The sequence below is a fragment of the Myodes glareolus genome, chromosome 18, assembly GCF_982192425.1.
Source record: "Myodes glareolus chromosome 18, mMyoGla1.1, whole genome shotgun sequence".
NCBI classification, from domain to species: domain Eukaryota; kingdom Metazoa; phylum Chordata; class Mammalia; order Rodentia; family Cricetidae; genus Myodes; species Myodes glareolus.
Window position 1 is genome coordinate 61,021,013 of NC_142043.1, and position 16,793 is coordinate 61,037,805.

A 16,793-nucleotide genomic window follows, 5' to 3' on the forward strand; every position below is an offset into this window, starting at 1 on the left:
AGACATTATCTTTGTAGGCCAAAGAATAAAAGTACATATCCAATGGATGGGAAGATGGTTCAGCAATTAAGAGCACTTGTGGCTTAACTTAATCAGAGGACCCAGATTTCGTGCCCAGCACCCACATGGCAGCTCACAACTTTGTGTAACTTCAATTTGAGAGAATCCAGTGCCCTCTCCTGGCCTTCCTGAATACTGCGTTCTCAAAAGGCATATACATATATATATATATATATATATATATATATATATATATATATATATATGCAGGCAAAACATCCATACACATAAAATAAAATAAAAATAAATCTTTAAAAAAATACAAAACTAGACAGGCATTAAATAAGCCTTTAACAACAGTACCTCAAGAGATGGGGCAGGCAGATCTCTCTAAGTTTAAGGCTAGCCTAGTATATACAGCAAACTCTAGACTAGCCAGAGATATATGTTGAGACCCTGTTCTGAACAATTTTAAAAAATTAACAACAAAAACTAAGTGTACCATATATTAGTTAAAAATTTCTACAATGATCCTGATACACCTATAAGTGATGCATACCTACAAGTCCAACTATTTGGGTGGCAGCGAAGGAAGGGTCCCAAGTTCAAGGTGAGTCTGTGTAGCATGGCACAGCCCCATCTCAAATGAACAAAATACTTTAAAAACTAAAAGACCACAACCAACTTAATGTATAATCAACTACTGCCACATTTAAAACAGAGTACATAAGACACAAATTATTCCTTTCATTCTCTCAGCATAATTTTTTTTTTATTTTCACAGAACAGTACTTTGACCCATTCCAGATACTGAGTGTAAGTTGGCCGGAATTCTCATTCCTATTGGTCCTAACGCTATGAAAGAATGGCAATGGGACAGCTGTACCAGACACTGAATGCGATCAGTTTACACAGTGAGCCTGCGTGTGGTGGAGGCTTGTGATCCGCAGTATTTAAATCACTGTGGGACTCACTATGGGGCTCTTAACACTCCGATGTTTCCATTCTGACTGCCTAGCACTTCATCAACTTAGATAAAATTCATAGTTAGACCTGAATGTGTAGAGAGAAAGAAACTGCACAGGAACAAAACATAAACTTACTTTTTATAAAACAGAATACATTTTTTTAAAAAAAAAAAACCACTCTGAAACTTCTGACAGTTTTCAAGACCCTTCTTGAAAAGGCCTGGGGATGAGCACCCTGGAATGAGACTGTCCTTCAGGAAGATGTTTCAGTTTGTAAGGAAACATCCTGGGCTTCCAAACCAGACAAAAAGAATAATGATTTTAAGGTAGATACAGAAAGAAGATAACTTATATACTACAAAGTAGTTTTGTAAACAGCAACATAATACTAAACTTTGCAAGGGGCAGTGGTGGCGCACGCCTTTAATTCCAGCACTTGGGAGGTAGAGGCAGGTGGATCTCTGAGTTCAAAGCCAGCCTGGTCTACGGAGCAAGTTCCACACAGTTGAGTGTATGTATGCAGAGAACCTTTGTCCTAAACCTAAAATCTCTGCTTTTAAAACTATCCCTAGCCAGGCAGTGGTGGCACACACCTTTAATCCCAGCACTAGGGAAGCAGAGACAGGTGGATCTCTGTGAGTTTGAGATCAGCTTGGTCTACAGAGTGAGTTCTAGGACAGCCTCCAAAAGTTATAGAGAAACTCTGTTTCAAAAAAACAAAACAAAACAAAAAAACAAAAAAACACAAACAAAAGAACCCAAAACAAACAAACAAACAAAAACTATCCCTAAAAGCATATTTTTTAATACAGAAGTTTATATCTATGTCAAAATGTTTAATGTATTTTATTTTCTTCATCCAAAAACTGAAATTAATGCTTAAAAATACCCTTACCCACTAAGTTCCATTTTAAATTTTTTACTTAATATATTATTCTTTTTTAAGATTTATTTATTATGCATACAGTGTTCTGTCTGCACATATGCCCGTAGGCCAAAAGAGGGCGCTGGATCTCATACAGATGGTTGTGAGCCATTTATGGGTGCTGGGAACTGAATTCAGGACCTCTGGAAGAGCAAGCGATGCTCTTAACCGTTGAGCCATCTCTCCAGCCCCCAATATATTTTCTTTGTCCTTCTGAAGGTCATCTATCTGGAGTTAGAAGCAAAATGATGATTTTGTAATGAGGGCGGGGAGGGTGCGTATAACCTGAGTATCTATTCCCCCCCCCCACCAATGACCTTGAGCTTTAGATTTCAGAAATCAGAGTAGCACGAATTTGGGACACTTACACACTTCACTACTTAAGCACTCCTAACCGAAACCCTGAAATGTTCCAATGTGCTGTCTACATTTTGGATTTGGGATTAAGGAAAATAAACATGTACTTGGAAATCCAGTGAAGAGCCAATGGGATGGCTCAGTGAATAGAAACACTTGCCACGCAAGCCTTCTGACCTGAGTTCAACTCCCGGAACACACAATAGAAGGAGGGACCTGGCTTCCACAGACACATGCATGTGACCACACACACAAAGGAACAAAGTGCTAAAGGGCTGGGGCCACAGGCAAAGGCAACATCCACCAAGCCTTACAACCAGAGTTCAACCCCCAGGACCCACGTGATGGAAAGAGAAGAACCAACTCCTCCAACCCCCACCTGTGCACCATTGTGCCCTCACACACACGTGCACAAAATAAATAACTTTAAATGTATTTAAAATTAAAAGAATAAATAAATTTAGAAATCAAGTTAACTGTGCTCCTTAATTCTCAATAGTGTATCAAAACTACATTTGCAGTAAGGTAATAGAACCCAAGTTGAGATTTTTTTTTTTTTTGAAACTTGAGTAGAATCAAACACAAAACATCTATGCTAGGCTAAGCAAGTGAGAAAGGAAGAGGCCCTCCCAGCACTGCCGTGGGAGAAAGGACGGATCATCTGCTAACACAGGCAGCAAAGCCACCTTAAAATACCCAGAGTCATCCTCTTCAGAGAATGGACGCAGCTAACTCCAACACACACCGGAGTGTTCCTGTTAAGACATCCGTACACATAACCACTGGAGCCGTGAGGGCCGCGAGCCATGGCTAGCTTGGCATGCTGGGCATGACTCAGAAGCAACAGCTCACCAGTGACAAGCTCCAATGCAGTGTGCTCCTGAGTCCTGTCCCCTTAGAAGGAGCCTCACAGAGCAGAGGCAAGGTGACTGAACGTGACTCAGTGGGTAAAAAGGCGGCTGGGGAAGCATGAGGGCCTGAGTTCGGATCCCAGGACCCACATGAAAAGCAGGGATGGACATGGTATAATCCCAGCACTGAGTGTTCTGGGGCTTGCTGGCCACAGGACAAGGGTTAGTGAGAGAGCCTGCCTCAAGGGAAAAGGGCAGACAGAGCAAGATAGTCAGTGTTCCTGTCTGGCCTCCCCACAAGCCTATAGAGAGATGTGTTTGTGTGTGTGTGTGTGTGTGTGCGCGCTCACACACACACACACAGGTGTGCGCATGCACACACACAGTTGAATAAATAAGTATAAAACAAAAACAACACAAAAGCCTCCAGATAAACAGGAAAGCACAGCACTGGCTGCCTTCCTGTTCCTGTTCCAGACTGTCAGATTCCTTGAGGAAAGGCAGGCCACATGGCCGCAGCTCTTCAAGCGGCTGCTGTGAGTGAGAAGCTCGGTGTGGTAGGAGCCCACCACACACGAGGCAGAGGAAAGCAGATGTGCAGCAGAAAGGCAGGAATCGTACAGTGACTCACACAGATGAAAATCAAAGAGCTGTACCGACGAGCCCCACAGAGGACGCTGAGACAAGCCACAGGCTCCCCGAAGAAACATGGCCATTCACCTTCATCCAGCCAGCCCAGCAAACCTGACATGAAAAGAACTCAGAACAGAGTCTCCACACCATCTACAGTGACTCATAGAAACCCTAACCACTCTGTCAAGCAGTCCTGACACACTGCGAGTGCTCAGCACCCCAGTCCCTGACACTCCAAGCAGTCCCAATCCACTGCTCACCACCCCAGGTCCAGCCGCAAAGAAAAGAAAATGAGGTGCCAGCAGTGCTGGGACCAGCGCTCTTCCCCGCTGTGTGATCCCCGCAAGTGACACTGACTCTTTTTTTTTTTTTTTTTAATTTTCTTTATCTGGGAAAATGAAGGTGAGTCTTTAATATGGACTACATTTAAGGAACTAGAACACGAATATCCGTGGGTTTCACACACAGCTAACCACACAACTACTGCTTATACACAGGGTTTCTAATGGCTCATGGTGTCACTTCTTTCTAAGATGACTGTCATCCAAGAGCTTGTGACTGAGAAGACGCCTGTATCTTTGAGCCTGGCTTTGACTGACTCTTGACCTTAGGAAGAGGACCATCTGTAGGAAGAAAGGTCAGACCAAAACTATAGCCTCAACTCCTGTCTCAGGACCCGTGCACAAGGACAACGGACAGCCCTTACAGCCACACATACAAAAAGCCACAGGAAGGACAGTGACTAGAGCCAGGCCCAGGGTGGCCGTTACCATCACCTGGAAATCAGGAAAACAGGACGTCAAGAGAACAGCCTGTTGCTGAGGACTGGGGCACACCCCACCAGCCTGAAACTGCCAGACCACAGAATTACAGGATTGCTTCTGTCCCGAAAGGACACATTTCAGATAAGAAAGAGGTGGATCTGGACGGAGTCAAAAATTTAGCAAGAGAGCCATTCTGTTCAACTTAATCTGGATGCCAAGCTATTAAAGTGTAACCCCATTGTGTCAAATGCGATTATTAAAAGCCGAAAACCAGCTGATATGGCAAGCAGACAAGGCACCATGTGACATCTGGCTCATGACCTCAGTCACTTGACAGCAGTCCTCTGTCCCGGGCACTCCTGACCCTGTCCAATCTGCGGGGCCAGGTGGCTGTTACTGACCTACGTGGGCGTGGGCCGTGAGGCCTGCAAGCGCAGTGGTGGCACCGGGAGCAGCAGCAGGTCTCCCTCCCGGGTGGGATGAGGTGGAGGATGCAGAGGATGAGGTGGACGAGCCCTGAATGACCCTGTCGAGCCAGGGCTCGATGCTGGAATGGCTCTGGAGCAGAGTGGAGGTGAGTCGCCCCGGTCGCCGCAAAGAGCCCTCATCTTCTGAGGCAGATGACGTGTCTGTGATTGAAATAACGACGAGAAGCGTGATGTAGGGGTGGGTCAAGAGAGGGAGAGGCCCCTTACTGTCTCCGGGCCTGAAGCACAGTGCTACCCCATGTGACAAGTGGGCACCTCAAAGATCACCTTCAGAAGACAGCATAAGAAGTCCTACTCTTGGGAAGTGATTCCGAGTGCCAAGGTCCCCACAGAGGCCTTGGCCACAGGATATCATACACTAAGAAGGAAAGCAGCGATCTGTCCCTAAACCTAGGAACTCCCAAAGGGGATGTGCTTGCTGAGTGTCCAGCACTCGGTGCTGTCCGTCCACACAGCCGGAGACCACATCCACACAGCAGCATGGTGCAGCCGCGGCCTGCACCTCACAGCCTAGCCTGTGCGTGAGTGCCGCAGCACTGCGGGTGTTATGGGAGACTACGGCCCTGGCTACATCTACGTGCAGAGGGAAGGCAGGAGAAGTAACTCTGGGAAGGATTCCTTCCTCGACATAATTGCTTCCGCTCATAAAATTATTTGTGAACTAAGATTCCATCAAACGCCTGCATTTTATTACAGTTATTAAAACATTTTTTATTGTTGGACAGTGCCTATGGTGTTATTGGCAGAAACAGTAATACGACACTAATTTCTGAAGACCTCATCCAACAATAAGCTTTTCTTAAGAGGGAAGAAGCGCCCATTGAGCCGCCAGGTCACCTTGCAAAGCCTGCATACGCCATCTTAGTGAATCTGAGCACACCAAGCCTAAATGACGGTCAGCATGTTTTGACTTGGTGACATGAGGGGCATCTATGGGAATGCATGAATGAAGCCACCAGACATTAGCACCTTGGTCCGGCTGAACAGGACATTAAGAAACCTATCTACACATTTTCATTTCCAGAGGTAACGACAAATGATAAAATATACCCAACCCTCCAAATAAGCATCTTAAATGGCCCCAGTGGGGACCTGGCTTGGAGGTCAGTCACACAACAGTCAAAGGGCATGAATCAGAATAAGCTTAAAATTTAGTTCCAGAAGTTTGTGTTCCACAAAGAGCCTGTTTTAGGTTCATCTCTTTACTAAAAGGTATAAATAGCATCTTAGTTTTTTTAAAAGTAAAACCCATACAAAAATCTCACTATAATATAAATATTCACTTAGATAAGAAAAATATCAGAAAAATACAGATTCTTAGGTGAGGAATACACACATATGCAAACTTTTTAATTTCTACATTTCTCAAACTTGTATTACAGGTTACAGGGTATTCCAATTCAATGAAAATAAATATTATAGCACCAAGTCTATGACACACTCATAAAAATCCATTCTGAAACCGTTTATCAGTACCTGGGGGAGTATAGGTTCCCACGGACGAGTGCACTAGGACAGACCGTCTTTTTGAAGGCATCGGCATCTTCCTCTCTTTGTATTTGGCCAAAGCTGCTTGCACGGCTTCTGTGTGGACATCTGCACAGAACAATAGTTGCAGTACGTGTTTTACTACACTAGTTACAATCGTGTTTATGTTTTCTTACCCTGAGCAGAAGAAAACGATCTGCCTTCCCACTCGCCCCTGCAACTCAGCTTCTCTCTAGATATTGCTTTCTTGAGGACTCAATTTTTGAACTTGATAAATACTTCCAGTTATAAATTAAAAAATAAAAATCTGTGGACCCCCAGAGGTTCACTGACCAGCCATTCTAGCTGATCAGTAGGTTCACAAAACAAGAACACAAACAAACAAACAAAAATCAAGTTGACATGTTTTGAAAACAGCAGCCTGGAAATCAATGTCAGCTTGTCAGAATTTTGGTAAGTTCCCACTGAGGATGTTTCAATGATACGCAGCACAGGCAGTAGTCAATTCATCTGTTGTTTTATTTAATATTAAGTATATTGTGATTAAGGAAGATGGCCGACATCATCTCTGGTCTCCACATCATGTTCTTCTGAACATACATGCACAGGTCGGTTGGCACACATGTAGCGCTCAGTTGGTAAATGCTTACAACAGCATGTATGAATCCCTGGATTCCAACCCCAGCACTACATCACAGGGCATTTTGGTACATGACCATGTTCTTAGTCCCCACATGGTACATGACCATGTTCTTAGTCCCCACGTGGCAGCGAAGGATCAGGAGTGCAAGGCCATCTGTTGCTGCACAGTACGTTCCCAGCCAGGCTGGGCTCCGTGGGATTGAGAACTGATCTCAGAATAAAGGGGAGGGGGACAAGATGGCTCAGCAAGTAAAGGAACTTACGATCACCAATCCTGACAACCTAAGTTTGATCCCCAGAATCTACAAAGTGAAAGAAAAAACAACTCCTGCAAGTTATTATCTGACCTCCACGTGTGAACTGTGGCACACATGCATGCACACATTCACACACACACACACACACACATAAATAAATAAGCAAAACTGTTTTTAAAAGTAAAATAAAATTTAAAAAACGAAGTTAAATATTTATAAAAAGCATTGCCAAAGAGTGAGAAGATCTATTAAAAGAAAACTTAAGTTACACCAGTCATACAGCGACTTCCATATACACAGACATCACTGAGTCGCCCCAGAGCTCCTGGTGGAGAAGGAGATACGAACAGTAAGCATGTTGTCCTGTAGGCAGGAGAGGACTGGTTCTCTAGACACTAGAGAGACGTTTAATCAGTACAGGGCTTGCACAAGGACCCAAGTTTGATCCTCAGAACTCACAGTCTAAAAATATCTAAGTGTACTTGTAATCCCAATGCTAGCAAGGCAGAAATAAGAGACACGCTGGGCTCACTAGCTAGCCAGCTCAAACCCAAAGCTTAAAAATAAAAAACAAAAAATGAGTAGATGGCACCTGCATGTACAAGCATACACACGTGCACACACAATTGTTGCAAGCAAGCAACCTCTAAGGCAATCAACATGTACAAAAAAAAAAAAAGAGACATGAAAACAAACTATCTGAGCCAGGTGTAGTGGTGCACACCTTTGGTCCCAGCATTCGGGAGGCAGAAGCAGGCAGATCTCTGTGAGTTCGAGGTCAGACTGGTCTACAGAGCAAGTTCCAGGACACCCAGTGCTATTACACACATACACACACAAACCCCTGTCTCTACAAACTAATACTAGCTGTCCTAGAACTCGCTCTGGAGACCAGGACAGCCTCAAACTTCCTGAGATCCGCCTGCGTCTGCCTCCTGAGTGCTGGGATTAAAGGCGTGCACCACCACGCCCAGTTGAAACATAACTACTTCTTCGGTGGACCTTCTAGCAAAGAAAACCCAGCTCAAAGCCTCAGTAGCCAGAACAGTCCTGCCTGCGGGAACCCCACCTCCTACTCCCGCACTTCCAGAGCTAGGAACCTACCTGACCGGAAGCGCTCATCCCTTGAGTTGGTAGCCCGAGACTTCTGTGGTTTAGGTGTAGCTGCAGCCATCAAGGGCCCAGGAAGTCTAGTCTCTGTTTGCAGACATGGGTCTACTCCTGGAACACAGTTTATACCTTGTGTGAACAATCTGCTTTTCCAATTATAAAAACCCCATATAAAACAATGTGCATTTCTCTTATATGGCCATACAGCACGTGCTGTGCCCTTCCCGGCATGGCCCTTAAAGCACAGAAGAGCCTCTGGCTTGGGATTAAGGGCCATGAACATGGGCCAGGGCAATGTCCACATCCAAACTACCTTCTCCCCATACCACTAGACCTCATCCAGCCTCTAGTCCATAATCACAACGACGACTACACCCTCAGGGTGCCCTTGACGTGGCACCATCACTTCAAGTCTGATGTGAGTCACGGATCTCCGAGAGTGGTTCCTGCATTTATGGCCCCTTCATAAATCTAAAACGGCCTGTGCTGTTTGTTACTGTTACAGTCCACAGCGTCATCACAGGTGGCCCTTAAATACAAACAAAAAGCGGAGAGGTAGAGAATAAAACACCAAGAACGATAGTGCACAACTCCAGTGCACAAACTGTCCAGAGGTAGCAAGCTGGTCTAGTCGGCAGCACTTCTGTTGGCTCTGCTTCCAATCTGGGACGGGCAGAGAGCATGTCACCTATTCACGCATCCTCAGCCAGCCCACGGCTCACAGTGATAGCACGCTGACCGGAGCCACCCCAGGATACCACACAGTGAGAAATGGCGGGGTACAAATAGCATGGTCACTAAACAAAGTCTCTGGTATTATTCCAATCGAAATCTGCTAACATCTACGAATAGCACAGAGCAAAAACCTTCAGCTGAGACTCAGTAAGAATGAGTTTGATGTTGTAAGCCTTTGTTCGGAAAAGCCTTACTAGCCAGCGGAGATTCCAGTCTCACTGGCTCCTCCAGTCTTGACCACACCCCCAATACAAGCAGAGTCCATCCCGACTTCACCCTGGGTCAGTGTCCCTCACGGGCACAGAGTGACAGAAGTGGCAGTACCTGACTTCTAAGGCTGGTCACATGAAGCAACACAACTCTCTACTTGACTCGGCTATGCCTGTGAATCCCAGCATGCCGATTCCCACATCAAAAGCGCCAGCGCCAGGTGAGAAAACAGGAGAGATAGGCAGATGAGGGGGCCTCCCAGCCCACCTGCTCATCGCTGGACTCTGGCAGTGTCCACAAGCGTTAGCGTCTGAGCTGGCCCAACTGCAGGTCTATGAACACAACAGATCTGCGGTGCTGTCTAGTGTGACTGGTTATACAGCCCTGGAGAATGGGGAAAGGCGACTCCAGAAACAGACCTATGCTTAAGTCTTCCAAATCTGAGCACCGTGCGTGCGCACACACACACACACACACACACACACACATGCAGATATATGACAACACTGAACAGTGTCCCTACTGGGCTAAAGAACTACTTCAAAGTTTCACTGAAGAACACTTAGTCCCAGGCATTAATGCTTACGAAGTGGTACCCTGCACAGTGGTGTATATGTTCATTCCAAAACATGGATGCCTTTATCCTTTAGATAGATAAAATTTCATCAAAGACAACAAAAACTGTTCTGAAATTACTGGATAAAGGCGGAGTTTTTTTTGTGTGTTTGATTTTTTGTTTTTGATTTTTCAAGACAGGATTTCTCTGTGTAACAGCCTTGGCTGTTCTGGAACTCACTCTATAGACCAGGCTGGTATCAAATTCACAGAGATCCACCTGCCTCTGCCTCCCAAGTACTGGGATTAAAGGTGTGCATCACCACCACCTGGTTTGCTTTGTTGTTGTTATTGTTGTTTTGAGACAGAGACGGAATCTCACAGTGCATCCCTAACCAGTCTGGAACTTGCTATGTAGACCAGGCTGGTCTTGAATTCAGGGAACTCACCAAGGCCCACCTGCCTCTGCCTCCTAAGCAGTAGGACTAAAAGCCTTAGGCACCACACCAGCCTTAAGTTTGCTTTGTTTTAAATTATGCACGCGTGGTGGTGGGTGGTTTGAGTGCAGGTGCCTGTGGAGGCCAGAGAGGGCGTCAGATGGAGCGCGGTTACAGGTGGTTCTGGAGCAGAGCTCTCATCCTCGACAACAGCAGGACACGCTCTCCTCTGCTGAGCCGTCTCTCTCCAGCCCGCGCACGGTACACGTTTAATTTTAGCAGGTATCGAGAGCTAACTTTCCGGTAAGGCTGCAGGGATTCACACTCCTACAGGCAACATGTGGAAGTGCTGCATCCTCACACATTGCTCAGCGCTGAGTTTAGAGAGAGCTTAAGGATTCTTCCAACCCAAGAGGAGAGTTCACTTTATGCATTTCCATATCTACTGGTAAAGTTGAACATGATTTAGTGTTTATTACCCACTTATATTTCCTGTTCTTTGAATTTCTTTCTTTCACATAGAAATTTATGTTCTTTCATATGTCTGGATATTGATTATTTCTTTTAAATATATAATATACTATATATATGTGTGTGTATTCACACACACACACACACACACATATACATATATATTGTTTGTTTTTTCAAGACAGGGTTTCTCTGTGTAGCCTTGGCTGTCCTGGGACTAGCTTTGTAGATCAGGCTGGCCTCCAACTCACAGAGTTCTGCCTGCCTCTGCCTCCCGAGTGCTGGGACTAAAGGCATATGCTACCACGCCAGGCCCAAATATATTTTATGATCCCAATATAGGTTCTCTATTTTTCTTGTTAAGCATATTAGTAGGTATTTTACAATGTATTTTCATTTTAAATGAATTTTTTACATTTCAAAATAGAACTATTGAAAAATAAAAGCTGAGCTAGACAAGGAGGCGCATGCCTTTAATCCCAGCACTTGGAAGGCAGAGGCAAGCCGATCTCTGAATCTAAGGCCAGCCTGGTCTACAAAGCAAGTTCCAGGACAAACAGAGAAAACCTATCTCAAAAAAAAAAAGCAAAAACAGAAAGAAAAACAAAAACTACTTATTATCACATATTCTCTCAAGTTACAATAGCAATAAAACCCAAAACTCTTACCAACAGCTAACTAGGCAGACTTCTAGCACACAGCAATGTCCTGCACACAGAGATCACTGACTTTATTCTCTAGCATTTACCCAGTTTTGCTTCCACACCTCCTGATATCAATGTGACCAACAAAACTATGTGGTGTGAGGGAAACCAGTACCCTCTACACCTTGGCTAGGACTGGGAACAGCTAAGACATGCTTAATGGTTGGCTGTGATTTTTGGCAAAATAGGCTTTAAGATGTTTTAACAGTTTCCTTTAATGCCAATTTTAGTGTGGCTTTTTATTTGTCTGTTTGTTGAGACAGGGTCTCTCTATTATGTAGCTGTGGCTAGCTTTTAACTCACTGTGTATACCAGGCTGGCCTCGAACTCACAGAGCTCTACCTCCCAAATGCTGGGAATAAAGGAGTTTAGTTTCTAGAACCCATCTGAATCTGAGATCTTACAAGCACCTCTACTCCAGTTCTAAGTTAGAACTTCTGGCCTCCAGGGCATGTATGTGGTGCACAGGCACACACAATACATAAGCAAAGCACACACATAAAAAGGAAATCTTTAGAAGCAGCAGCAGCAGTACTATTATTATTATTAGTTAAGCATGGACTAACAAGAAGGACCAGCAGGTAAAGGTGCTAACTGTACCATCCTAACAAGCTGAATTTGATCCTCAGAACCTGTATAAAAAGTCAGATGTGGTAGCACACATCAGTGATCCCAGCACTCCTGCGGATAGACAGGAAGTAAAAATAGGAGAATCATCTAGAAGCTCACTGGCTAGCTATGGGAGTTCACAGCACAGCAGGAAAGAGAGACCTCCTTCAACAAATGAAAGGAGAGAAGCAACTTCCAAGAGTTATCCTCTAACTAGCACATACATAATATGCTTATATGCTTGGGCACACTCAGAGTTCTCGTTCTCTCTCTCTCTCTCTCTCTCTCTCTCTCTCTCACACACACACACACACACACACACACACACACACACACATTTATAAAAAGAAAAAGAAATACAGCTTCCAGGTAGCTGAAGATCACATACGGCCTACCCAATCCAATCTCACCTCTACCAGGAAATGGTATACCAGAAACCAGTTTCCATTCTATACAAATCCGTTTCCTGTTCTTTCTTTAACAGCTTCATAAGGGTCTCTGGTATGGCTTTTCATGGCTTACTTATTTATTATTATCATTGCTACTTTTTCAGTCAGGATCTCATTGGACAGCCCTGGCTAGCCTATAACTCAGTATGTAGACTAGACGGGCCTCAAACTCACAGAAGTCCACCTGCCTCTGCCTCCCCAATGTCTGGTGTGTTTTTAAAGCTCTTGCTGGCCACACTGCTCTGTGATGTCCGTCCAAACCATCATCTCACTGACGCTCATCACCGATGCTGTCTAGATGCTGTGGCATTCCATGATCTCGGTGCTGTTGAGCAGGACTGGAGATCTTGGAGTTGAGGGTCATGATGGACATCCTGTGTACCTAAACGGAGAACTGTGGCACCATGTGACCCGGGTGCATCCACAGTGACTCCAGTGTGGATGTCAGGCTCTGGTTTTAATCTGTGCTTACTGGCTATTTCATCCTATGAAATGCCTATTTAAGTCTTTGCCCATTTTTCTCATCACACTAGGAAATTTGGGCTCCTGGTGGCACAGGCTAGGCTCCTCATGCTCAGCTGTCCCCATGCCTCTTGCTATCTCCCTGGCCATGCAGATGGAGAGCATGTCCTCTGCTGCAAAGAGCCACTAGGCTGCCCGTACATTCTGGGTTTATTTCTTAAATCACGATATCATAACCATCCTCTTATAGTCTGTAGTTTGACTTTTCAATCTCTGTGGTATCTTTTGATTAAAAAAAGAAGAAGAAGAAGAAGAAGCTATGACGTTTAAAGTGTCCCAACTTGTAAATCCTTTCTTTTATGGCTGTTGTTGTACTAGTCGCTTAAGAAACCCTTCCTATTTTGAGACGGCAACACCTCCCTGTAAGATCTCCCAAGGACGCTACAGTTTCTGCCTCTCACACTTGGGTCTAGCAAACCTGAAGTTATCTTTGGTGTCTGGTTTTCTAGCTTTTACATAGGCACAGGCAGCTATGCCAGCACCCTAGTCACGTGCCATCTCTCCTAAACCAAGACCATGTGTAGCATGTGTGCACCTGAGCTGGCCTTCCTGTCCCACCTGTCCTTGCAAAGTGACGTATTCTCGGTGATGACAGCCTTACAATAACTCAGAAACTCACCAGACAACTTCTCCCATCACGTTTTTGGATCTCCTGACCTTTTGTACTTGAGACACTGTGAAATTCCATTAAAAATATTCAAAATAGCAGCTGGGCATGATGGTGAATGTCTTAACCCCAGCACTTGAGAGGCAGAGGTAGGCAAATCTCTGTATTCAAGGCCAGCCTGGTCTACAAAGTGAGTTCTTGGACAGCCAGGGCTGCTACACAGAGAAACCTTGTCTCAAAAAACCATAAAACAAAAAGTCCTGTTTGGTAGTGAGATCTGTATCAAGCCAAAGCTGTAAATTATAATCTACATCCTCGGATTTTATTATCTAATAACAGACATATTATTCGGCCCTTAATATAATATAAAATGTATACCAATTTTTAAAATGCAAAATCAGTCCTTATTTATTATTAGTTTGCAGTGTTAGGAATCGTCCCCAAGATCTATCACATGCTAGCAAGTGTTCTACTGCTGGGCCACATCCCCAGGCCATTAAATCAATTTTTAGACCATGTTTTCTAGGACAGTATATCTGTTACTAAAACAAAAGAAAGTGTTGGCCTTACCTTGAATGAGGGGACTGTAACGAGCCAGCAGCTTCGCCCTTTTCTTTTCATATCCTTTCTGAGTGATATCACCTAAAACAGCCATGGGAAAAGAGAATTTCATTACTCATACAGCTCCAAAGAGATTTGTGTGTACGTGTGAGGGTGCACATGTGTGTACGCGGCTGAGTGTGCATGCACACATGTACACATGGAGGCCAGAGGTCAACCTTAGGCACCTCTAACTATTCACCCTGTGTTTTGAGACACAGTAGACGGGAACTAACCAAGAAGGCAAGGCTGGTTGACTGCCCAGTGAGCCCCGGGGACCCCAGGGACTATTCCCCTCTCTGCCTCCCCAGCACTGAATTTTAGGCATGTTCCACACCTATCTTTTTAACGTATGTTCTAGGGAGCAAACTCAATAGCTCGTGCTTGCGCGCCAGCATTTTACCAATTAAACCATCTCTCTAGCCAGTTCTAAGATTTTTAATTAAAAGAAATGGAATCTTGGGCTGGAGAGGCAGCTCAGTGAGTGAAATTCTGAACAATGACAAGAACCTGAATTTGGATCCCCAGAGCCCACCGAAAGCTTGATGTCGTAGTGCACCTCTTCAATCCAGCTTTCCTACGATGCAGTGGGAATCAGACAGAGTACCTGGTTCTGGTTCTTACACAAAACTAGGCGTGCTAACAGGGGATCTTCATTATTTTTATGAAGATTTTAGACCAGACATGTATAGTGCAACAATCCTGATTACTAGATCATAGTTCAAATGTTAATACAGTTTTGACTATTACTATTCTGTTGGTTTTTTTTTTTTTTTTTTTTTAGTGTTTTCGAAGCCCTCCTCCTTCATCTTCCACTTCCTTCCAGACAAAAAGGTGAAGGATGCTGAGTATCTAAAAAACACAGCTGCTGAGTCCCCGGCCAAGTATTTCCTTTAGCAGAATTCATCGTGACGAGGGTGTGTCAGGATAGAAACAGACTTGGAGTGGCGGACATTTCCATTCAGCCTCACTAAAGCTCAAGGTGTACAGTAACATATTCTCCTGTACAAGGGAGGTCTATAGCCAGGGAGGTCAGTCCTGTGGGACAGACAGGCGGTTGCTAGAGTGCAAGCTGGGCTACCACAAAGCCCTTCCCACTAGCCTGTCCTTCGTCAACAGCCCATTGACTAGCAGCCTGGGCAATCAGGTAGTCAGGTCTCTGTATACGTCACTGTCCTCATGAGGTTCTGCCCCACCCTCACAAGCAACCTGTTCTGTAGCCCTGAGTGTGTGCACAGTAGAATATCCCCTGCCAGGTGTGTGTGTGCGCACGCGCATGTGCACGTGTATTTCTTTGTGCTTAGATATTTTCACTTGAACTCGAGGTGGCATTATTCCACCAATAAATCTTTCTCCTGTTGCTGTTGTTTTCTCCACTAAGTGCTCCATTTTTAACACCAACCCATCCTCAATGGGTGAGCAAATCTGATTCACTGCTCTGACCTGAGGATACTTGGAGAGCCACCATCCTCATCTCACCCATCAGTGGACGACACTGGGCCCTGACTACATCCATAGTGTCTTCTAGAAGAATGCTATCATCTCACTGGCTACTCAAACCCCAATCCCCATGACCACCACCACTGCAGCACACATAGGGTCATGGGGACTAGTCTCATGATTTCACTTATTAAAATTTCAACTTATGCTGGGTGGTGGCAGTACATGTCTTTAATACCAGCACTCAGGAGGCAGAGGCAGGTGGATCTCTGTGAGTTCGAGACCAGCCTGGTCTACAAGAGCTAGTTCCAAGACAGGCTTTAAAGCTACAAAAAAAAAAAAACCCTGTCCCCCAGTCCCCGCCCAAAAAATTCAACTTATGTACAATGTTAAAGCATAACTATTTTAAACATACATTAAAACTATATTTACTCTAGGATATATTCAAATGTGACTAATTTAAGTCAAAAATTTAAAAACTAAGACAGGGTTTCACTATGCAGCCATGGATCTCCCTATGCAGATGAGGCTGGCCTTGAACCATGTGCCTTTGCCTCCTGAATACTGGATTAAAGGCATATATCACCATGCCCAGCTATGGTTCTGTCTTAAAGAAGGTTGCGATGGTGAGGGTGCCAAAGGGCACAGAGATTAAACATGCCAAGTGCCTACTTGATGCTCACCATAAGATAAAAGCGATCTCATTTTGTCGCCTGACACTGAACCAGTCACAGATGCTCACATCACAGTGAGGATCCATCCCATGAACCCACTCTAAGCTACAAGAAACCTTGCTCAAAATTTCATTTAACAGAGATTCCAAGTATCGCACCTTAGCCTGGGCTTCAAGCACAGTGGCTTCCAGCAGGCTTCTGTAAAAGAGTGTCGCAAATGCTAACGTTAGCATGGGGAAAAGCCCAAACGGCCAAAGGTCTGGTTGCTACTGGGAACGTGTCACTTTCAAACCAACA

At 44.7% G+C, this 16,793-nt stretch overlaps 1 protein-coding gene across 3 annotated transcripts in view; it reads right to left on the bottom strand.

Annotated features, from left to right (window-relative positions):
- The window catches only part of Dip2a (DIP2 acetate--CoA ligase A), a 79,055-nt gene that overhangs the window by 47,517 nt on the left and 14,745 nt on the right, over nt 1-16,793 (bottom strand). For 2 of the 3 annotated variants that reach the window (XM_087898260.1, XM_087898261.1), the window contains exons 2-5: nt 14,353-14,424; nt 8,478-8,594; nt 6,463-6,582; nt 4,900-5,127 (exon numbers count right to left, since the gene is read on the bottom strand). In XM_087898260.1, coding sequence (XP_087754386.1) covers nt 4,900-5,127; nt 6,463-6,582; nt 8,478-8,594; nt 14,353-14,424 — 537 coding nt within the window. The remainder of the gene's footprint in view (nt 1-4,899; nt 5,128-6,462; nt 6,583-8,477; nt 8,595-14,352; nt 14,425-16,793) is intronic. The other variant, XM_087898262.1, reaches the window with a different exon arrangement.